Here is a 24,537-nt window from a genome sequence, read left to right as displayed (position 1 = left end):
AAGAAGCCTTTGAAAGGACTGACGCAAACAAAGACTTTTCAGTCTCCAAAGATAGACTGTGTGTTACCAGAACATTTATTAAAAGACGAACAAAACAAACATTTACATACAAAATCAGTTTAAAACGAGTCTTTCGCTGACATTTGCTATTCCTAGCTGGAGATTTCTTACTCAGTAACTCGAGAACTTTATAACTCTCTATCATTAATTATTAACTGTCTGCTATAATTATTAGACTATTATTCATCAGTTCTGTGAACATGACCCTACAGTTAGAAATTATTCAAGAGTGTTTTCTACTAGAATACTGAGGACATTCATATGTCATTCATATACTCTAAAAAGCATTTAAAACACTTAAGTCACATTTAAAATGTGCAAACAGTCATTGCCTTAGATAACAAAATACAAAACAAAAGTGAGTTATTTTGATGAAAAAGCACATACAGTAAGCTTACTTTCTTTGTGCACAGATACACAGGTTTTCAATTACGTTATTAAATTACTGTTTCAAAATTAAGAGTATTGTTACACTTTGTGAAATGTGACCCATTTGCTTGCAGGTGCCACTTGGTTTGATATTTTGCCATTTATTTAAATGAAATGCACTCATTTTGGATGTGGCTTAAATATTTTGAGTCATGCAAACAGCATTTTGATATTTAATGTCTTGCCTTGTTTTCCATAAATACCTAAACATCTTTAAAATAAGATACATTCACATGACAAGCAAATTGCACAAGATATTATGAATAATTTGTCTCGTTCTATTGGAAAACGTTCCAACTTGTTTTAAAATTAACATGAAATTGCACTCACAACCTATAATAGAGCAATAGTTGATTTTAATGATTTAGAATTGACTGGATTATGAAAATTCATCACTTTAAGTGGTAGGAGGGAATTTCATGTGTCAATGTCAAAACACAGATATTGATTGTCAGTAGGATTGTTTGCAGTTTTGTTTAGTTTATGCAAGGAGCTACAACATGGTTTAGTGGTGGCTAGTGCAAAGGTATGTAGACCATCTGGCATTTAACACTGAGGTGATGACTGAGCTTTCAGATATCTGGGGTCAGCCCCCCCCCCGAGGCCATGCTGACATCCCTCTCGCTCAGCAGGTCAGCTTGTGTCCTGACTAAACTGCGTGACGACCGCTGCTGCAGCTTGCATGCTCACAACGTACTAGAGAAAATTGACAAAATATTGCAGAATGCTGCTAAACTCCAGCTGTGTTTCCTCATGGGAATGTGTGGGGGGTGATGAACGCAATAAAGAAAATGAGAACTACTGCAACCAACGACTTCAGTACCTGCCACTAAACCATCATTGGTACTCAAGCCCACACATTAGTCCCTTAGAATACCACCCAATTTGCATAAATAAATGAAGTTTCTAATGTTCATAAATGGTTTTGTGGCATAAATTTTGCTTTACTTTTCACTAAGTACTAAGTTGACACATCAACCAATTTTAGCCTCACTTTATAGACATTTGTTATAACTAAGTTGCCTCTAATGACATTTTAAGTAGTAAATGTACATTAATCATTTTAAATCTGTATTTGCTTTTGTATAATTTTGAACTGTGGATTTAAATGGCTTTGTAATTTGAAAGCTGCTTTGCTAGAGATTACATTGCTGGAAAGTTACTGTGATTTTAAAGAGGAGGCCTGTGACATGTTCTGCCCTGTTCTCTGGGTTTCCACATGGATTAGGCCACGCTCACAGCGGGGATCCTGCGTTGGAGAGAGTCTCTGCTGGGCTAGAGTCTCATCAAAGAGCAGGGAGAACTGGGATCAGTTATGACAGACCAAAAAACAGGGAGGGTGACAGCAGCTGAGAATGCTGGGAACACATAAACAGCTGATTGTAATTTTTAGCATTTTATTTTTTATTTATTTTGACGAAATAGTATAGAAATCTACATAAATATAAAAGAAAACGTTAAAAAACTAAAATCAATAGTTTAATGATAAAAATGGGTTTAGGCATCATAACATTTAAAATGCACATTATGAAAAAAATATTAAAACATTTTCATTATTACATTATTAAGTTATTTTAGTATTAAGTACTGGTCGACTGATATGTGTTTTTGGACAGCTGATGCCAATGCCGATGACGATATCTTGTAAAGCAGGGGGCCGAGAGTCTATATATAGCCCATATGATTTTTTTAAATGATTATAAGAGATTATTAGAGCATTGCATTAGCAAGTGCAAGGTTGGGGGTTTGAATCCCAGGTAACACATGAGAAAATTGTTAGCCTGAATGGAATGTAAGTCGCTTTGGATAAAAGTGTCTGCTAAATGCATTAAAAAAATGCCTAAAAATTATTATTCATATTTAAGAAATTTTTAATCATTTGTCGATGGATTAAAAAATAAATGAGTAAAAGAAACATGCCTACACTTTAGATGACAGTATTTTTCACAAATAAATAAATAAAGTAAACACTGTAACCAACAGGGAATCAGAATTCTGGGAAGTTTGTGTGCACTGGGAATCATATTTTTCAAATAAAGCCAGGGTAACCCTAATTTTACATAGAGCACACAGTGGAAATTACATGAACATGACAGCGGGCAAATGCATAATGCACAGCAAAATTTGAAATCACGAGTTTATAGTTTAAAGCATTCAATTCACACGGACTGACCCTCAAGCAGAGAATACGTGATCATGCTGGATAAAAATGCACACATTACAAGATCTCACAGCTGGATTTGACTAAGTTTGCAAGGTTTGTGAAATAAATGTTCATTCAAACAGTCATTCAAAGATTTGTTTAAATTATATAAATGCATATTTGCTTAATGCTGACGGCAAACGAGAAAGTATTATAATGTTTGCCTTTCTATTACTTATAGGCCTATTATAAAAGCAATCGTTATAATACTTTCTGTATACATTCATTTCTTTGTTTAACCATTCTATCTGATTATTAGACAGACTTCTATCCATGTTAGACAGAAGTGTTAATGACGCTGACGAACAAGAGAGAGAGAGTGAGCACTGCATGTGCTCAGGCGCTGCCGCTCTCAGCGCCATCAAAATAAAAGTCCTGCCTCGAACACATTGGCCAAGCAGAAAAACTTAGCGGTCGATGCTGATAATTGAAAAATGACAAATATCGACCGATATATCGGCCTTGGCAATATATCGGTCGACCACTGGTATTAAGTTAATGATTCTTGTTCGTATTCTCAATTTAGTACATTTTAAACATTGTTTGGTTTCCTGACAGACCCTGATTGCAGGTGGACAATGATTAGAGCTTGTTATTTTCACAAGTACTTTCTTGTGGTTTGCGCAACAGACTGTCAGTTAGCAAACTATGAGTGGTCAGTGAGCCTCAGACTACTCTAATCCTCTGTTACTTCTGCAATCTCTTACAACGATGCACTCAGAATCAGCACAGGGCTTAGTTAAAGGCAAAGCAGATAATGAACAGGCTGTTCCAAAATGGTCTCTTTTTATTTAGCCTAGTTCACTTCCAGTGCCCTTTCCAATATACTTCACACTAAGCTTCACCACTGTCTTCCAAGCAGACAGTCTGTTCACCAGCAATGATGACTTTACACCATAGATCTAATCTCGGTGTAGGCCAGTCCTGGATTATCAGAGATAGTGATCAAGGAAAACAACTCGATGCTTATGAAAGAACTTAAGGTTAAGGTTGATACAGATTACTGTGGCTAATGTAACAGACTTAAATTGCTGCACTATTTGTCAGTAGGAATCAAGGAGAATGGCAAATCCCTAAGCCACTAGGTTACATAAAGAACCATATTCCAACTGGTCCAAAACCTGGTCACTATTTATTAGGTTAATCCTAAAATAACGGGCAGTTCTTGTGTCCAAGCTTCATGCTTATGAGCGTGTTGATTGAGTGAAGATAATCGCAGTAATGAATACTAAAATCTAATGTAGGGAAATAATCTCTTTATTTTCTCCACCTATTTTTGGCATCAAGTATTCTGAAAGAGGTGCATCGAAATAGGAGGGGCTATTAAGGACAATAATTAATTTACAAGAATGGAAGCAACAACAACAGCTATGTGCTATACACCTATATGCGCACCTTACAGGGATTTTTTTTATTTTATGTAACAATGTCATCACTTTTGGCAATTAGAAGAAAAAAATCATGAAAAGGAAATGGAAAGTCAAGGATACGTACCATGCATTATTAGGAAAACGTAGTGGGTATTTGTGCTACAAAAATATTTTGCATTCTGCACACTGCAAAAACTGTATTAGTAAAGTGATAGTTTCCAGGCTAATTTCTACTAATGCTAAAACTGACTAGTATTTAAATGAGAAAACCGCTGCTACAGTGATTACGGTCTAAAGAGAAATCCTTGCTGCTTTCATGCAAGTTCCAATTGTCCATGTTGTCGTCTTACAGTTAAACCCAATCAGGACAAATAGCCCCAAAGAGGAAAAAATTGTTACATTATTTTTGGATGGTGATGATGCACTAGTGTGACATTCATTTTGCCAGCAATTACAGCTTTACTCTCTTAAATGCTCTAGAAGATTTACACAGAATTATGTGTATGCATCTTCATGGGTTAAACAACTGTTGGAAACCACTCTGAATGCATTATGTTTTTAAAAGAAGTGTTGAATCAAATGAGAAGATTTTAAACAAACAAAAACAATAGCATAAATCAATGTACTGCAATCTTTCTCAATTTCAAAAACACTCAATCCAACATTAGTGAGCCATGCTGAAATACAGGTCTTCATGAAGGCATCAAGTGAAACCCTTGCTGAGATGTAATACACACCCACTAATCACAGGCATATTATACCTGCTACACAACAAGCAGGGCATAATTAATGACTCACATATGTTTGAAGGGGCTGCAAAGTGTCAATAAAAACATTGCCAGGGAAATGCTTTCCTGCCTAATGGACTTGAAAGGTGTGTCAGTGAGTCTAATCCTACTTGAAATGAGCAGTGTGAAACGTTGTGTGTGTGGGCTGGTTCTGCTTTCAATGCGGAGACATCCCAAAAATGAGTACATGGTGTTCATACAAAGGTCATTCAAGGAACTAAATTAATGTCTGTTATAGTCAGTATTTTAGTTCCCAGATATAATCTCAACTGCTAAGAGATCTGAATTGATAAGATATAACTGTTTGGTTACCAACATTCTTCAGAATATCTTCTTTTGCGTTCAACAGAAGAAAGAAATGCATACAAGTTTGGAAAAACTTGAGGATGATTAAAAGACAGAATTTAAATTTTTGGTTGAACTATCCCTTTAAAATTTGGGATGGAAAAACAGGAATCACAGTACAGACTAATTTGATTATTAAATTTTTTTTAAAAAAGTCTGTTATTTAAAAGTCTATAATGCTGCAGATTTCAAAGTAGTGCTGTTGCATGCAGTTTTAGAGCAGTTAAATACCGCTCATTTAAGCCAATAGATTGGTAATAACCCACTTCTGAATTTTGAAAGTGTTTACTTTATGGTGTTTAATTCATAATTTGTTGTAGATGCATGGTAGTAAGTATGCATATTTTATCTGATTCAACTTTTTGAATGAGCAGTCGACAATAGTAAAGAACAGACTTCTAAAAAGTAAAAAAATTACACTTTTTTCCGTCTTATTTTTCCTATTTTGGTTACGCAATAGACTCTATCTGGCACTTATTTCAAAAGAAATGCTCTTATAGCTTTTGTCTTGGATGTCCTGTCAAAGGAATGAAAAACTAAGAACATTATATAACACATTACTTCACAAGTATTGACAAAATGGTCTGTTATACATATACATAGTGTTGAGGAAAGTTACTTTTAAAAGTAATGCATTACAATATTGTGTTACTCCCTAAAAAAGTAACAAATTACATACATTTTTATGGAAAGTAATCGTTATGTTACTTTTGTGTTACTTTCGCGTTTCTTTTTAAATATGAGCAGGGCTTGATTGTTTTTAATATAAGAAGTTCTATTTCAATAGCAAATGTAAAAGCCCTTTCATATAAAAAAATGTAATGAATAAACCTCAGGCTGAAGGAAAAGTAAATTCACGTCTTTACAGTAGAATGCAGGAGAAGGTGGTTCAACACTCTTCAGCAATAAAAATCAATAAATAGTGAAGCACAAGTTTATCTATAGTCATTTTTGTTTATAAGTATGGTTGTACTGGACATAATAAGTCAGCAGCAAAGACATAACTTTTATTACATTTATTAACTTATAAAGGTTAATAAAATGGGATAAGATACATTTGTGTTATTTAACATTTAATTATTGCAGATTTGCGTCATATGCTGAGTTTGCATTTTACTGTTTTAATTTGTTTTGATGATGCTAAATCAGTTTTTTTTTTTTAAGTGGGATGAATTAATGCACATAAGTCAAGATCATGTTCCATGATGATATTTTGTAAATCTTTTACTGTAAATATACTGTAAATAAAACTTAATTTCTGATTAGTAATATGCATTGCTAAGAACTTTATTTGGATAACTTCAAAGGATATTTCGCATATAATGCCTCTGTACTTCCGATTTCTCCCAATATGGGGACAGCAGACTTGTCAGTCAATAAATGAAAAAAAAAAGTAACTGGCGTTAATTTTTGAAAAAGTAACTCAAGATATTTTCTTATAAATTAAAAGGTAATGCATTACTCTACTAGTAACTTGAAAAAAGTAATCAGATTACATAACTCACGTTACTTGTAATGCGTTACCACCAACATTGTATATAAATAGTTTGAAGTAGAAATATTTTACAAATTATTTTTCTGAATTTTTATTGCATCCCTAGAGTTTCGTAATGTGCTCCTTGGGGAAAATAAGTAGTCCTCAAGCCCTGGATCCTCAAAATGAGATAATTTGTATAGCAGTTGCATTATAATGTAACTTAATCAAATGCAACAGTCTATAGAAACACATAAGACTGTTTGTGGGTGGTGTGTTGTTGTGCCCATGTTGTCAGCAGCAGATGGGATTTGGGCATAATCTCATTCAGAATCTGCCTGCTCTTGTTAAGTGAACAAGCTTTGCTGATAAACATTGGTGACACGAGTACAGACGGTCATCCCCTTGGCTGAAAGCGATGGCAGGAACCAGACCATACACGCGGATGAACAGAAGAGTGAGTGAGCAAGGCAAAGACAGCAGAGACGGAAGAGAGCGGATAATCTCCAGACGGGTTTCCTCCACAGTGAATCCCATTTGCTTTGATCCATGCAGATTAATCCGGCACTAATGACCTCAAAGCCAGAGTTATTGTGAAACGTCCTGCAGACTAGCCTGTCAACATGTACTTGATGAGACGACATTCATGAAGATTCCATCATGTAGTTTCTCTGTTAATACCTGACGGACACTCGTGCCACAAGCACTGATGGCACATAACAGATGGTTGTGTGAGCTGCACACATGGGGGGATCTATTAGAGCGTTCACAAGATGTTTGCATCAGAGGAAACTTGCAAAACTGTGCATGTTTTTGTTCTCTAAAACAGATTGTGCCACAGGGGCCAGTTTAAGAGAGAAGGAACTTTGAAAGGAATTTCTTGCGAAGCTTTCAACCTCTTCAGACCCGGAATCAACACGAAACTTTTCTGAACAATTTGAATTCATCAAAATGGAGAAAGTATTTCATACTGAAAAAAGTACACACTTCATCTTTAAGCATATTTTCTGTAACAGTAGCGCAACTTCTCCTTTCTGAATGCAGACAGCGTAAAGCTAAAGTTCACACATTGGATAGCTGACTCAGGATCTCAAGCTAACCACATCATTGAACAGCCGTTGGGAACACTTTCACAGACATGAAGACACACTCTCTCGCAATAACAAAACCTTTCAGTTTCAGCACTGCAAAAACTTTTTCTTTCTATTTTCTTATTTTCCAGTATAAGTATCGCAACATCCTTGAAATAATAAACCACTGTTCAAAATGTGAAGAAATTAATAGTTTATTTATTAAGGATGCATTATATATTTATCATTTAACAAACGTGATAGTAATACTTTTACATTGTTACAAAAATAAATAAATTGCACCTGCCAATAGCTAAGACAAATATTTTTACCGATTATTCAGAGAATCTTGCATTATTCAGCTAAAATGGCCAGCTTATGAAGTTAGTATTTCTAAATATGTCTCTTACATTGGAATTTAAACCATACATTATACATTCATTTAGTCACCAATGCTTTATTTATTGCATTTGGCCCTTGAGTTCATTCTTCACCCAGGAAACAACTGTAATAATGACAAATACTAGAAGAGGCCAACAAAAACACTAGATGTCAGAAAAACGATATAACAACAACAATGACAAACTAAAGACAAACTTAAAGTTGCACTCTTTGTTTCATTGGGTAATACTGTATGACAATAGTTATACAGTTCAATTTAAATGGGGTTAGGACTTTCCACACAACAACACAGGCTTTCCTCATCTGCGACCTAGCACAGAGAGTATCTGTGACAAGGAGATTATAATAGAATCTCATTTTGAACTCTGGCTCGCCCTGTAAAAGTCACTTTAATAGAGTACAGTGAGGAGGGATGGAGAAACACAGGGATGAGAGAGAGAGAGAGAGAGACATTCTTAAATAGAGGACAAAGCCAGGAGCACGGGCCTGAAAATGGAGCAGGCTATTAAGGGCTTCATGGCCTCAATGTTTCCTTTCTTTCTTTCTCTCTTTTTTTTAATCTGTCCCCTGCCTTTACTTTCTCTCCTCTAGTCATCTCACCTGGTGCATGACATGTTTGTGGCTGTGAGTTTTCTAACAGTAGCATGTTATCCCTCACACACACACACACACACACACCTGTTGAGTGATCACATGACCTCTTGCAACCTCTGGGCGCTTCACATACTGCATAATTCAGTTCAGAGAACAACACTGGAGGTGTTCACACACGGAGAAGAAGCACAACACTGAAATCTCATGTCCCCGAGCTACTAGGTAGAGTAGACAAGTCTATTTCTTCATATTCATAGTGTGGATTTGATATTATTGTTATTGTTAATGGTCTTTGTTACGGCAAGCATCATTATTACTAATGCTCAAGGGTTACAAACTCCTAAATATTATATTTAAGTGCATAATATGTTACAGACATGAATGTCTTATGCTTAAAATAAAAACAAACAGTACAATAATAAGAAGGTGGGCTTTTCAACCTATGCTAACAAGCTAATGATTTTCACACTTTTTAAATTGTTTAATAACAATTTAATTTATAAATAAATTATTTACTATATTATGAAATCATAAATAGTGACAGTTTCCAGTTTATAATATGCACCTTAAAGTTTTGCATAACATTTTTTGGTTGCACTTTATTTTACAGTACATGTACTTACATGTACTTATAGTGTACTTACAGTGTATTTATCTAAGAATGTTCTGGTAATACAGGGTAACTACACTGGGTAGGGTTAGGTTTAGGGGTAGGTTCAGGGTTAGTACCTAGTTATTACATAGTTATTGTGATTACTATAATAAGTACATAGTATGTACATGAGGAACAGGACTGTAAAATAAAGTGCTACCAATTTTTTTTTTATTATTCTTTTGAAAGTCTGAGTCTCTTATGTTCACCAAGGCACAATTTATTTGATAAAACATGATTTTAGTAAAAATCATAATATTGTGACATAATTACAAATTAACTTATAATTGAATTTATTTTACAATTTAAAAATAACTGTTTTATGTTTTCTTATATTTTAAGTTAGATTTTATTCCTGTGCTGGCAAATAAAAATTCTCAGCAACCAAAAAAAAAAACACACAAATAAAAATCTTACTGACTCCAAACCTAAAATAGATATATTTGATTAATTTGTTGTAGAATTATTTTACTTTTTTATTGATATCTTTTATTTTAGAATTGTATTTTATAAATATAAATTCAGATTTCAAATGGGTCAATATATTAAGTTAAATATTAAAATAATTCTTAAATACTATTAAAATATTATATTAATTTAAATAATATTACATTAATATTAAAATATTACAATATAACAATATTAAAACTCATCTTATTTGGTGTTAATTTAACTGTGCCATCAAAAAATTTGAAAAAAATATTTTTACAGAACACTTACTGAACAATAAACAAGCCACCTCCAACTCAATGTAACAGTTAGTGTCACAGTTAGAGTTAGTCTTCGTTTTTGTTTTTTACATCTGATGAAGAAGTTAGGTTACACAAGGTTTAAAAGTAAAATATGAGAGATGAGGAAATGATCCAGCACTTGCATAGACAAACAGAGCACAAAAGCTAGAAAAAGCAAGTGAACTCAGTCCTGTGTGGCCATTCAGGGCCAAACAAGCCTGAACGTGAATGATTCATGTGACTCCAAATGTGAGAGGTCAGGAGAGGATGTGAAATAACCGAGGTACTGGAGCAGAAACCGTTTGTGTTTGAAAACACACAGTTATAGAAAGCTGCCAATGCAGAGCCCAACTGTTGAATTTGACACATCCATCAAGAATAAGGGCAGAAATACCCTACGCTCTGCCGGAAATGCCAACACAGCTGGAAAAGCCATGATAGAGCAAACTAAAAGAGTTCTAAGTATGCTGCAGATTTTCCTTGCCATTTTAGTACGAATCAATAATATAAAATAATAACACTAAACTGTGAATGCAGTAAAGATTGGGCATGCTGTGTACTGGTTTATAATGGCCAGTTGGATGTCTGTGGGTGGATAAATAAAATCTGTGTGTAGCATGAGCGTGGGAGGAAAGGACCATACGATGCCAGCAGCAATTTTAAAAGGGGGAAAATGAAGATCAGCGAGACCCTCTTAATGGTATGCTTGAACAGGCCAGTCAGAGTTGCCATGACTCCTGTCTCTTGAGTTGCTATGACGCCAGCGTCTTCACATTGAGCTCAGATCCACCTAATCATAGGTTTAATAGATGAGTCCTCACAGACACAAAGCTCTTCTATTACCAAATATTCCCTCAACTGATCTTGTTCAGAGTTTATTTACATCAGTGTATTCTTGTGACACCTTGTTCTTGCTACTGTAATTGTATATAAGTGTAGCTTCACTGATTATAATGAGTATTTTGTATTTTGTCGTATATATATATATATATATACAATAAATGCCATTTTCAGAAAAACTGAGTTTCTGCCAAATTCAGTACTAAGCAAATCTTCCCACATCGTGATGTAGACGTGTGACAGTCTGTTATTTATTGCATGTTAATGATTCTTCTAATTATCCTGTATTTTCATTTGTTGTATGAGATTTCAATGGGGTAGCAATTTGACAAATTCATGTAAATGAAATGTCCAATTAGTAAATGAATGATTGTTCTGCATTGCTGGTAAAAAATATATTTATGGCCAGTAAATTTCCTCAAGCCACCAACCACTGGCAGATATGGCAAAATCTCAATTTTAGGACCTGTTTAAAGTATCACCATGATCACTAAATAAACCTCTTAGAAAAGCATTATGAAATCTATTCAAGGACTGTCTTCCTCCAGCGCAATAATCCAACCTGGTTAATCCGACTCTCCCCTGGTTAGCACACAGAGATTAAATTACTGCAGTCAAAGCGAGCGGGAAACCCACTACAGCACGTACCAATACTGTGCAGGCCTTTGAGGCCGTACGACAAAAACATTGCATTGGTGTTCCTTGCACTGTATGTTGTGGCAGATGGGACATCGATTCATATGTATATGTCCAGAAGGCACTTAATATAACTAACTAAAAAGCTTAAAGCAAATCATTGTGTGGTGAATGAAAACATGCATGCAGGGTGATGCAAGTGGCTGCATACTGCAAAGCAGTCCCACAGTTTACCATCAATCACATGTGCATGACCACAGCCGCTGCAAAAGCACTGCATGTGGGGTAACGGAAACTGCCATGTCCCTTCATGCATTAAACAAAAAACCTTTGCGTTGTTTCAATTTGAGCATGAAAAAACTTCACCAAAACAACTTAAGGGCATCAAAGATACAGTTTGTGCAGTACATAACTTACTCTTTGTTTACAGAAAATAAATAATAAGCAAACCACCATCAGAACACTTATGCTCGGAGGAAGACTTGTTGGAAAATCCAGTTTAAGCTGGAACATGGTCCAAAGGAAGTTTTATCACTAGCTACAGTGATCATATTGGACTGTACGTAAGATTAATTGTACAGTTGTTTGTGATTGATTATAATTGATTGTTTACTAGTTACCAACAAAACAAGCAGAAATTAATTTATTCAGGTTGAAAACAAGCATTTATAGAATAAGATCTCCCTTACACACAATTTACTATAGTAACCATACACTGTAAAATGTTTACAATTATTAAATATAACATCTTTGTTTCAATTTAACTCGTCACAATATTTTTGCTATTTATACTCAAATTTATGGGCTTCATAATTCAATTCCAAGAGGTCAAAAGCTTTCGTTTTATTTTTTACTTTGATGTTACCTAAAAAGGCAGTATTAAAAACTCTACTGATGTTGTATTGTTATTAGCCACCAGTGCCATCAAAATATTGAAACCAATATCATAAACCAGTCCAAGACGATTCAGGCTATTGGTTTTAATTGGTTTTTAATTGACCAAATTGGTAGACCAGCCAACAAGTCCCCGACCACCTGTGTAAAACCAGCCAACCAGACCAGCAGACCCATCTGAGTTGTTTCAAGATAGTTATTTCAGTAGTCATAATAATATCTGTAGTAACTAAGGCGCAACTGTGGTTAACGTTACTATGGTGTATTATCGTCAGTTTTTTCAGTTACAGCCGCATGTCAAAGCCAAAACAAAAGTTACTCACGTCCCGAGCACCTCCTTGAATTCAAACATCTCCTTGATATCATCGACCTGCTTCTTCCACGTGCAATCCCCGCCGGTCTCTCCGTTCTCCCGAGCCATGGCGGAAAAAAAACGGGGAGGACCGTAGATGGAGATGTTAGCGCTGGAGATCCCCGGAGATTTTCCCTGCTATCCCACGCTGCACTTCCTGCTCTCTGTTTCTCTTTCTTCCTTCGCCTTCCCTGGTCGTACTGTTGGCTAACAACCCCAGTGAGGATCTCCCGCCTGCGCTCGTTTCCCTCAAGCTGTTTAAACGGTTTGACGTAAATAGTTCGGAGAGGCGCGTGCGTGCGTGTCACCTTTGAGGGGTCTTAACGGCAACGGTGCGGGTTTATTCCGCCCCGCGCGGCTGCTGAATGCTGATCCCGCGCGGACTGATGCGCTGCATCCGTTGTTATGGCAATGAGGAGAGAGAGAGAGAGGGAGAAGGAGGAGGAGGAGGAGGAAGATGCTCTGCTCCTTACCGCGCGACCTGACGAAGAGCAAATGCATAAGAAATATGGCAAGCCGTATTAACATTCAACCAACACGCATCTCTTGTGTGTGTTTTTTCAAAGAGTTACTAGTATTTTTAATTAATAAAATGTAAATAATTAACGTTGCTACTAGTATCTACCCCAGTTGCTAGAAGTAAATATTTTCATTGTTATTGGTAATAAATTTCAATTAGTATTCCAATTGCTACTGGTACCTATTCCAGCTATACCGACAGGCTAGTAGGCTACTGATTTAACTGAACATTTCTTAGTTATCGGTATATATTGAGGTTTTTACCATCGGCAACGTCCCGCTCGCTCTCGTGAAGCCAACAAGGAAGTGACTAAAACTGCAATTCATCGACTGGCCGCTTGAGGCTGGCTGCAGAATGTTAAAATGCCCAACTTTACAGCAGAAAAAAATCATGTTTACAGCCTGGTTCGAAAAAATTATTTTGGTCTATATAGCTAATTTTGCCCTTCATGGCAACTGTGAGAGGGGTGAATTTTTTTTTTTTATAACTCATCTGTTTAAATTATATTAAGCCTTAAAGTTCTGCATAATTAAGGGCGTGGCAGCACTGCTTACACTGCTGTCGCGCTAGGTGGGCGTGGCTTCAGCAACCAGATCCCACCTTTTTGCCATTTTTCGATTGTCTGGGAGAGTCACACTGTGATGCGCTAACAAAATAGCGATGACCTGCTCTGCACACTTTGAGCTTCAAAATCGCTCTTCAGGAGTCTACTGGTGATGTCACGGACATTATGTCCATGTTTTTATACAGCCTATGGTTTTTACCAGTTTCTTAAGAGACAGTGAATTGTAGTAAGTACCCTTTTACCTCATTAGTAACTCTTTTTAATTCTACTTTTTTTTTTTTACATACATTTAACATTAAGTAAGCATTTACACTTATGTTTCAGATAATGTGTGTATCATACATAAATGTTTACCATTCAGCTAAGAACATTGTTCATCAGAATTTTTACTAAAATTTCAATCAAAAATCTAACTAATAAGATTCAAATGTTACCAGTAATAACTGTATAACACAATGGTGTTTAATAGGTACTAGTGTTTATTCAATTAAGTACTCATAAAATGAGTAGATACTAGTACTATTGTAACTATAGAAAAAGTACTAGCTTTGTAATAGTTAATAATATAAGTACCACCAGAAGTTGAAATACATACTAGTTTGATGTGATACATACTGATATGTGAACCACACATCCTCATAGAAGTCAGTGGCAAAAAATATAATTCTGCAACTCTTCAAAATGCAATAAGTGTTATAATGATGGTTACAAAGGAATAAGTACTAGTATGACATAATTGACAAGGGACTTCTAGAAGGAGCCATGAAATAAAATTAACTTGAAAATTAGTTTAATAGAGACTAGTCGCTACAAAAATATGTACTAGTATCTATGGCAGGGGTCTCCAACATGTCGCTCGCAAGCCACTAGTAGCTCTTAGCTTGATTGGAAGTAGTTCGCCAAGACAAATGGGCATCGCTAGGCCATTTTTAGGGGGGCTATAGCTACTACTCAGCCCCCCTAAAATTTTGCCATTAGCTCCATAAACTGTACACAAATTCGTGATCACTGCAGTCTGCTTTAAATTTCATTAAAATTTTCATTTTTTTAAATGTCTTATTTCACTGTTTAGGCTGATCTAAGATATATGGTTATTTAAACTGAAAAAGATAGTATTGGATTGTTTTCTTGTACTTAAAAATATATTTTAGTAACAAAGTTCTAAGGAATGAATGTTAAAATGGCTTGCCATATGAGAAAGTAGAAGAGAGGAGGAGGAGAGACCTTGTGGCTGTGTGGATTGTTCGCATTGCACCAAAAGCATGCTCAGGTCCAACTGAAAAAGACATGCACCTGTTCAGATAAATTATTTTTAAAAAGTCTAAACTCTTGGGGTACCCTGTAGGAAATTAAAATCATTTCAGTATGGATGCATTATGGGACATGGAAGAAGAAGATATTAATCATAGTTAACTCCATTTTAAAGCAACATAGTCAAATCGGTTAGGCAAAATAATTTAGACAAAATCAAGGTAAAACAACACTTTGGGACTTATGGTGGCACCTATTAGCAGGCTAATGATGATAGTAGTGCACAAACTAGCTTTAGAGTTCTAAACATGCCTGTGTTTATCAATAAAGTACACTTAAAATTAATGTATTGCTGTTAACCGACAAATCAAGACTTGAATACAAATACAAATTAACACAATTGTACAGTCATAATAACATAATTTACCTTAAGGTCAGCATGCTGCCATGTGACTTGATGACAAAGATGGTGACTGAAGTATTTACAGGGAAAACCTTTGCAACCCCCCCCCCCCCAAATTAGGCCCATTCACCTACTGTCTCTTAAATGTGTCGGCCTCCCATAATACAGCAATAGGGTTAAAAAGCATGTTTGAGAGCAGGTTTTAAACTTGCTTGACACGTGCCTGATGTGGATGTCAGATTGACTGCAGGCTGTTCACATTTATCAATACAGTCAGTGTTGAAAATGAGTGTATGAGTGTGTGTGTGTGTGGGGGGGGGGGGGGGTATCATTCAGCGCTGCTGTAGTCTACTGCTCATGAGTATTCCAGCTGCAAACCACTGCAGTTTCTCAGCTATGGAAAATCTGTCCCTCCCTTTGCATTATGTCTCTCTTGTCCTCCTTCTCTCTTTACCAGCTCGAGTCAGCAAATCTAAGCAGTTTGATCTGACAGTCAGTCACCACTAACCCCTCCTCTGCTTGTCCCCTCCTCCCCCTCCTAGAAGATATCTCTCCTCTGATTGCTGAGTCCACTTGTGCATTTGTGTTGTGCACTGTTCATTTGTTGCGAGTTAAATTCAAATGAACACATTGTTCATCCTATTACATGCTTTTGAATGCAAAAACAACAAACTGAGATAACTTTTGGGAAGAAAGAATATTCGGTAACAATATAGGTTTAATTGGTAAACTTTAGTTAATGCATTAAGAATCAAACAAGTAACAAAAAATTATGTTTCAAGCATTTACTAATTTTGGTTAATGTTAATGTAATCTATAATTATACTACTGTTTATTGTTATGTTTCATGTTTGTTCATAAACAATTTACTAATGTTCATTTAAACAACTTGCAGTGTAAAAAATGTATTCCTTTTAGTTTTGACTAATGTTAACGTACAGAACCTTGTTGTAAATTGTTAACAAATATTGTGCATATTGAGTATTGCTGTATTTAAATCAAGGACGTAATTAACCGGGTTTCCAAATCTTTTGACCAATTCATGTCCATGTCTTTTCAATAAATTCAGTCATTTATGATTACTAGATAAACATTTAAAAAAATATTTAGGACAGAATGCCATTAGACAAAAACATTTTTGAGGTTGAAATATTTGAAAGCTGAGCAAAAAAAAAGCTGAACTAGTTTTCGTTTTGAAGGCCTAGAAATGAAAGTAAATTATTACTTATTATTTAGCGCCCCCACGTGGATACTAAAAGAACGGTTGAAAACAAAAATGTGTCTTGGTCTCAATTGTGAAGATACTAAATTTTAAGATGGCATAATTTACACAGAAAAAATTTTTTTTTCAAACTTTTTTTATTAATTCATAACAGCTTTAAATCTATTGCACTTTGAAATTTATGTGTGTGACCACTACTGGAGATAGAAAGCATAAATTAGCTAAGCATTTAATAGGGACTTTATTGGTAAGCACACATCCCATTATATACAAGGAGAGCTTCCTACAAAGTTTGGTACCAATTTATTCTCAACCCTGAAGCAGCCAATCAAGATCTTCCAATTCACTTAAAAAATACAGGCAGGTCTTTTCAAACAGGATTGGAAGTAATCTGCAAGAGGCAGTAGCAAAGTACTAATATCCCTCCCCTTCTTCATCAGACTCCTCCTCCTCCTCCTGCTGACCCTTCTTCTGCAATTACAAAGAAAGGAAAAAGAAATACACGTGTAAAAAAATCACAGTTAAATTTCTATGTTGATTTTGTTATATTTAAAGGTATTGTTCACTGAAAATCACTTCCTTTTTCTACTCACCAGCTTAAGAAAATCAATGAGTTTATAGGCATCTTCTCCTGTGGTCAGGTCCAGGAAGTCTCGTGGGATTCTGTAGGACAGACATGGGCTGGGCTGCACAGTGACATCACTTGTGGTGTAACGGAATGCAGGTCTGTCCTAATAAAATACAACACATATATATATAAAAGCATATTTATCTTTTAAAAGACAGGAAGTGCAATACATATGAAAAGGGTCCAACTACCTGCAGTGCTGTGTCTTCTTGCGTTTGATTGGCTGTGAGATTTTTGCCAGATGTTAGCTCCTCCCACGTGAAAAGCAAAGAGTCTGTGACTTCACCAAACGGGTTGAAGTCAATCAACCACACCCGTCCCTTTACAAAGACAAACTTTTTTATAAGCATGTGCAAATATTTTCATAATTGTTAAAGATTCAACTCAAACCTGCTTACAACATCTTGCTAGCGCTATATAAATGCAGTTCATTTACCTTTTTTTTTTTGCATTGGAGCTACATTTAGTAAAATCCATAGCTATACAGTAAATGACACATTCAAATGTGAAATTTGCATTCATAACGACTTACTGAGCTGTCTCTGTAAACGTCCAGGACGACTAAATAAATAAAGAAACCACACTGTTAATGCACATATGCAACTTTTTAAAAACAAGACAAATATTTTCTGCCTCTCCACACTGATACACTTACAGTCCTCGTCTGGGAACTGGTATTGAATGTGATCTCTAAAGAACTCCAGTATTGCGGAGGAGATGCTGTCCTCTTGTTTGGCGATGTGCTGGTAATGTTGTGTGTAATCTCTCTGACTAATTGCTAAAAAACAAACTTGTATGTAGATTATCATGCTAGGTGCTAATACAATGTTGTTTAAAATGTTCTACTTATTTCCATTGCATTACACACATTATCCAAAACATTCACTTAAAAGCATAATATTTAAAACAGAACACAGACACATCAATTTAACAAATGCAGAATTTTCATACCGATTACTTTGTTCTCTTTCACAAAGCAGCGGAATTCCGCTCCTGGAATGAGCTCGCTCCATTTTCTCAACACCAACTGAAAAAAATTAATCCCACAGAGGAAGAACATAATGTGTAATAATATTTATTTGTTTAGGAGATATTTAAGGGATATTCATCAGGTTTCATTAAGACATATTACAATAATATAATATACTTTTTTTTAAGTCTCTTATGTACTTTGGTATTTATTAATAATAATAATAAAATAATAATAATATTGTGAAATATTATTCCAGTTTTAACTGTTTTCTATTTATATATGTTTAAAATTGTCATTTGTTCCTGTGATGCAAAGCATGATCCTTCAGAAATCATATTAATATGCTGATTTACTGCTCCTTATTATCAATGTTGAGAACAGTTGTGCTGCTTAATATTTTTATCTTTTTGGAAACTGTAATACATTTTTTCAGGAATCTTTGATGAATTGAAAGTTCAAAAGAACAGCATTTGTTTGATAAAATAATATTATTAATATAACAATATAATATAAGTTTTAGTATGTACGAATATGTTTGGCTGGTTTATTGTGATTCTGTACCTCATAGTTTATGGTTGGGTCTGGAGAATCATCACTACAATGGAGGAATCTGACAAGAGAGTAGAAAATTATTACTTCAGCCAACTGAAGAACGAAAACCCCAATCACATGGCGCATGATGGGAACCGAGAATATCAGCATTTAGGAACCTGTGAGCGTTCAGAGACCTGTGTGAGTCACTTACGGCTGTGTGAGGTCATGCGTGATGAAATCTGAACTTTTGAACAGGAGGAAGATGTCGCATAGACTCTGACACTGTAAGGAACTGTTCAGGGCAATCCAGTTAGCGTCCTGAGAGGAAGACGGAGAGATGAAGGATGTTGTGAGTATTATGTATTCATGTGTATGAAATGCGATCGCAAGTAAAATCTTCTCACCCGAGGGGCGCTCCAGTTCAGCTTTGGGAAGACACGCCCACCTAGAATATTTATTGCCTCTTGTACCCTTATCTTGAACTCTGGGAATTCTGGGGCCTGAAAAAGACTCACACACTTAAGTACCTGCACAAGTGTAAGACGTGACAGCTTTGACTGGCTGCAAGGATTCAGACGCACCGTAACTGCTGTCGTAGTTTCATCATCAGTCCACTGGAAACCAAAAGCATGACATCAGTTAAATGGCTGGCTGTTTAAGAGATAACTAGACACATTTCACACAGCCATACACATACCTGAACATCCTCCTCATCTGAGTCACTGTTATTGGTCTGTGTTTGTGAACTGTTGTTTTCACTATAAACAGAGACAACCAGATATTGGTTATTTATTCAATAACCAGGTAAAAAAAAAAAGTCAAATCTAGGTGCCTTTATTTATTAAATGCTCAGTTTTAAAGTCAGTTCATCACTGATTCAGCTATGTCACGGTCCAGCTCAGTTCAGTTCAAATTGACAATATTGCCATAAATTAAAAGTGAACAGAAAGAGTTGTTAAAATTAATTCAATACCACTTTTTTTATCTCACCTGCCAGAAACCACAAGTGTCCCGTCATCAAATAAATAATCAATTACATTTTGAGGTATAGGTAGAATCAAGCTGGGGAAAAAAGAAAATAACCAAACTTAATAACAACATCACTGGCATAACTTTTCCTATATTTTCCTTTAAATAATGTACTATAACAACGCTTAAAATCGTTTGAGTTTTTATAGAAAGAAACACACACATTTATAATACAGAGATGGAATCACATTATAATGTAACTACTAACGCTCGATTTTGTGGATTTTCAATCTTATCAGTCTGCGCGAATAACTCCCTTACCTCTTAATAGTGTGTTTCTTGAATAAAGGATACCAAACAGAAAACTGACAGTTTACAACCTGCTCTTTCTTCATGCTGCCAGAAACTTACAGTGGTAAACTGCGCAACCTCGAAAACATTCCGGCATAACGATAGTATTAACAACTGCAGTTCCGGCTCATAGTCGTGCTTGCTTTGATGTGAAACGAATCAGTATTTTCATACTTCAGTTGGAGTTTTGTTCAAAAATATTAGTTTTTCTTGAACATTAGTGATTAGGCTGACAGTATAACGTATGCAACTCGCTCCACTGCGGTGCAGACTAGGAGGAACGATTTTAACGGCACACAAGTAACGTAGGCAGAGCTTTGTGACTAACTTACTTGGAAGAAAACTAAACTAGATAGATCACTGCGATTAATTTGACATACTTTAGGATTTGTCTGGTACGTATGGCACTGATTGAACCTACTTATAATGATCTCCCGTTGCTTTGTTTATGTATCAACTAGACTAGGTGACTGTGGTCAGGCGCCCTGTAACTTTATTTCTGTTGTACGTGCAGATTTACTGTATCTGCTCCATCCCTGATCGCGTGCACAACATGAGCTCTCCTAAGAAAGCGACCACTGAACCTCGTGTCATCAAAGAGGAGGTAAGAATCTGTCTTAAAGTGATAGTTCAGCATTTGCTCAGCCTCATGTTGTTCGAAACCTGGATGATTTTTTTTAAATGGTGCATTTTTTCTGTGAATGATGTCATGTTTGCCTAGCATTAGCTGTTTTTCACAAATGAAAAATATCCTATGGAAAAAGAACAACATGAATGTTCATTTATTTTTTGTGAACTGTCCCTTTAAAATAATGTTATTCTTGTTATAAGCTGTGACTAAAGTAATCTGTAAACATATGAATAATGTGTTCTTGTCAGCTGATAGTGAGTGGAAACTGGGTGAAGCTGGAGAAGACCACATATGTGGATCCCTCTGGAAGCACCAGGTATTGATCTGTGATTGAGTGTGTGTGTGTGTGTGTGTGTGTGTGTGTGTGTGTGTGTGCACATGATGTGAGACCTTTGACTTCTGGACTGAGTGAACATGATGATACTCCCACTGACTAGAATGATCTTGTTTACTGCTGCTTTCAATTAATCAGCCTAAAACATTTTTCTCTTTCATTTTCACATGCATAGATAGATTGGTAGGTGATTGTATGATAAGCTATTAAATTATGCACAATATAATCTGGATGCATATTTTTGTTTCTTCAAAACAGATATTATTCAGAAAATATTTTTTATCACTACTATTGTTGTTCCTTGTATAATAGTTGTTTCTTAAGCAAATGTTGGATTATTGTAAATTATGTATTGATATGATATTGTTAATGTTGCCATGCATGTAGACATTGTTGCTGATATGGCTTTAAAACATAAATAAATTAATTAATTGTCTCCTCAGAACATGGGAAACAGCTAAGAGGACAACCCGAGTCGCAGACAGCGCTGCCGATGGTGTGTGTGCAGTCTCTTGCATGCTTATTTCAGCCAGTGTGTATGCGTTAGTGCTCTATATTTATTTATATGTTTGAATTCATCTATAGGTGTATCAATCATAGCCCTCCTGAAGAGGACTCTGCATAAAGACTGTGTCGTAATGGTGAAGCAGTTTCGTCCACCCATGGGATGCAACACACTGGAGTTTCCTGCAGGTCTGATTAGGCCAAAAAAAAAAAAAAAGATCTTATATTACCTAATCTGATTAGGCTGAGTTCAATAAAAAAACATTCCAGTTTTTTCACAAAAATAAGAATTAAGATTTTTCAAATTATATCAAATTAACAGAAGCAGTCAAATGTTTAATGTTTGAATGACAAAAAGAAGGATTACAAATGTGCCATTTAACTGTGCAAAAAAAAAAAGTGATAATCAGGATAAGGCATAAAATAATGTCTTTAGAATCATTCATATATGTTAAAATTGACTGAGAATTTAATAAATTATTATTATAAGTCTCAGAGGAAGAAAGGAACCATGTTTTTGCCTTTAGCAGTTTTCAGGTGATGGAGGGATAATACAAGACTAATTCTTGTAATGCAAAACACATCATATTTTGTGAAAAAATTTGATGTGCTTGAGCAAAATGGCCACTATTTTTTTGGAAACAAGTACCGGATTTCCTTCAGCAAATATGATGTAAATATCCAAATATGACAGTGCAGTTATCGATTATTCTCTGTGCGTGAATATTTCAGGTCTGATAGATGACAATGAGAGTGTTGAAACTGCTGCTTTGAGGGAACTAAAGGAGGAAACGGGTTACAAAGGAGAAGTAGTGGGCATCACCCCAGGTACAACTGCTTTAATGTGTGTGTAGACCTGACAAAATGTATATATCCTTGCATATTTTAACGTCTCGTCCCTATGTCTTGTAGTCACGTGTTTAGACCCAGGCTTGTCTAACTGCACCACACAGATGGTGATTGTGCATATCAATGGAGATGACAATGAAAATATAAACCCCAGTCAGCAGCTGGGTGAGTGAAGCAGCATCAGGAAGCTTTGTTACTAATAGTTCATCACAGAACCATGTACCTATTCATACTGTGTTTTAAATGCTGAGCAAATCGTTTTCTTTTGTCTCCATTGTGCTGTCTAGGTGATGGAGGTACGTATTTGTTTGCTAAAAAAATTGTCAACATTATTGATTTGTGCTTTTTGTTCTGAAATTATATCATTGCTCGCCTCTCAGAATTTGTGGAGGTTATTCATCTACCTCTGGATCAATTTCAGCAAAAAATTGATGGTGAGTGATCTTGCTAATGACAAATACATAAAGCTTTTGTTTTTTAATGATATCTGTTGGATATAAATAACTGTAAAAAGTGCATAAATAAATGACCTGTTTATTCAATGTTCATTTTCAGTTTTCTAGGGTTTGCTTTAATGTACTAAACCATTATTTTTATTATTTTCTATAGAGCTGCTGCAGAAAGAGAAAATAGTGGTGGACTCCAAGGTCTATATTTATGCCATGGGAATGTCACAGGCCTTCTTTAAACCCAGAGAGTTGCCTCTGATGAAGCAGTGAGATGCACAAATCTCTCACCTGTAGAACACTAAAGACAGACAAAGTTTTTTGTGCTGTAACACACTGTTGTGTATGGAAGCCTGTTTCTGCAATGGGATAAAAAATAAATAAATAAATAAATAATAATAAAAGAGTAACTGAGACTTTTTAACCACAACTTACTTATATACTTTATATATATATATATATATATATATATATATATATATATATATATATATATAGATAGATAGATAGATAGATAGATAGATAGATGGATAGATTATTAATTGAGAGAGAATTCTGAAATATAAATTCATAATTCTTTTGAGATATAAACTTAAAATTCAGACTTTTTTTGTAAATTGATTTTACATCATTTACATTATTCTGTTTTTTGTTTGTTAGTTTCTGTAATGGTGTAAAAAGAAGGAATTGCAAGTTTATATCTCACTATTCTCTCAGTTGTGAGAAAAAAATATTGTGATATATAATCTCTCACAATTACTGTTTTTATTATAATTTTTTTATTCCGTGGATTCGAAAACATAGCTGTGATTAAATCAACCAGTACTTGACCTTGACCTTAGTGTTTTGTTACAGTTGCCTGAACATTCCTATTAAACTAACATTACTTGATTAACAGGTATTCACCATTTGCAGCATTTGAATTTTGCGTTTTAGAATTAAAAAAATTTAGGATTTGACCAAATTGAACTAAAAGTTTTGGAAACTAAAAATGTATCTTTTTTCTCTTCTCTGTGAATATTCCTGTTGCTGTTGACCTAATAAATTATATTTAAAGGTCATACATTAAGTGTCACAGAAAGACTCCTTATTAAGAAAGAATGTGTTCTAAAATGTGTTCTAAAATGTTCTAAAACATTGCAGTTTGTGCTGGAATATGCAAATTCAATGCTGTTCACCTAAATAACTTATCATTTTTGTCTAATAAATTTGACAAGTTACATTTTTGCATTTGTGTGTGGTTTCTTCTCTAAATTGATCATCTTTATCATTCTTCCATTTACTAAGAGTGTGATCCAGATCAATTGACAAACCCAACTTTGATTTATTTCTAGGGTTTATTGGTCATTTGCACAGGGTACAATTTGGCACTGAAGGTTTGTATATTTATATTTAGTTACCTAAGTTAAAGAATAAAGAGATCCATTCAGTATATTATAAATTGATTAAAACAATTTATTGTATTGCTTATATTTTTATATTAAACAATCCTTTACCAACAGATAAGCTTTTTTCTC

At 35.1% G+C, this 24,537-nt stretch overlaps 3 protein-coding genes across 3 annotated transcripts in view; 1 reads left to right on the top strand and 2 right to left on the bottom strand.

The window, feature by feature from the left end:
* The window catches only part of LOC113047953 (calcium/calmodulin-dependent protein kinase type 1D-like), a 58,751-nt gene extending 45,412 nt beyond the window's left edge, over positions 1–13,339 (bottom strand). Inside the window, exon 1 of the mRNA XM_026209395.1 lies at positions 12,812–13,339. Within this exon, the coding sequence (XP_026065180.1) occupies positions 12,812–12,909 (98 nt within the window). The 5' untranslated portion in view covers positions 12,910–13,339. The remainder of the gene's footprint in view (positions 1–12,811) is intronic.
* Positions 1–23,455, top strand: part of LOC113047952 (coiled-coil domain-containing protein 3) — a 73,640-nt gene extending 50,185 nt beyond the window's left edge. The window contains exons 4-12 of the mRNA XM_026209394.1: positions 20,771–20,860; positions 21,136–21,203; positions 21,665–21,717; positions 21,807–21,914; positions 22,458–22,553; positions 22,638–22,739; positions 22,862–22,870; positions 22,955–23,008; positions 23,184–23,455. Of these exons, the coding sequence (XP_026065179.1) occupies positions 20,771–20,860; positions 21,136–21,203; positions 21,665–21,717; positions 21,807–21,914; positions 22,458–22,553; positions 22,638–22,739; positions 22,862–22,870; positions 22,955–23,008; positions 23,184–23,293 (690 nt within the window). The 3' untranslated portion in view covers positions 23,294–23,455. The remainder of the gene's footprint in view (positions 1–20,770; positions 20,861–21,135; positions 21,204–21,664; positions 21,718–21,806; positions 21,915–22,457; positions 22,554–22,637; positions 22,740–22,861; positions 22,871–22,954; positions 23,009–23,183) is intronic.
* Positions 16,927–20,645, bottom strand: LOC113047954 (cell division cycle protein 123 homolog). The gene is made up of 13 exons (XM_026209397.1): positions 20,227–20,645; positions 19,927–19,998; positions 19,634–19,694; positions 19,518–19,550; positions 19,341–19,436; positions 19,148–19,254; positions 18,964–19,012; positions 18,381–18,456; positions 18,085–18,207; positions 17,962–17,990; positions 17,621–17,749; positions 17,395–17,532; positions 16,927–17,272 (listed from the first exon to the last, which is right to left on the bottom strand). Exons 1-13 carry the CDS (start codon positions 20,298–20,300, stop codon positions 17,216–17,218), a joined length of 1,044 nt encoding a protein of 347 aa, XP_026065182.1. The 5' UTR covers positions 20,301–20,645; the 3' UTR covers positions 16,927–17,215.
* Positions 23,456–24,537: the final 1,082 nt, after the last annotated feature.

This window comes from Carassius auratus, chromosome 29 (genome assembly GCF_003368295.1).
Source record: "Carassius auratus strain Wakin chromosome 29, ASM336829v1, whole genome shotgun sequence".
Taxonomy (NCBI): domain Eukaryota; kingdom Metazoa; phylum Chordata; class Actinopteri; order Cypriniformes; family Cyprinidae; genus Carassius; species Carassius auratus.
This window is presented reverse-complemented; position numbering and strand designations above follow the sequence as displayed.

Bases quoted from the DNA above. Each gene is read 5' to 3' on its own strand.
- LOC113047954 (XM_026209397.1), bottom strand. From the start codon at position 20,300: ATGAAGAAAGAGCAGGTTGTAAACTGTCAGTTTTCTGTTTGGTATCCT. The intron at 19,437-19,517 runs GTGCGTCTGAAT...AGTCTTTTTCAG, and splicing joins AAACTACGACAGCAGTTACG to GCCCCAGAATTCCCAGAGTT. The intron at 19,255-19,340 runs GTGAGAAGATTT...TCTTCCTCTCAG, and splicing joins TGAACTGGAGCGCCCCTCGG to GACGCTAACTGGATTGCCCT.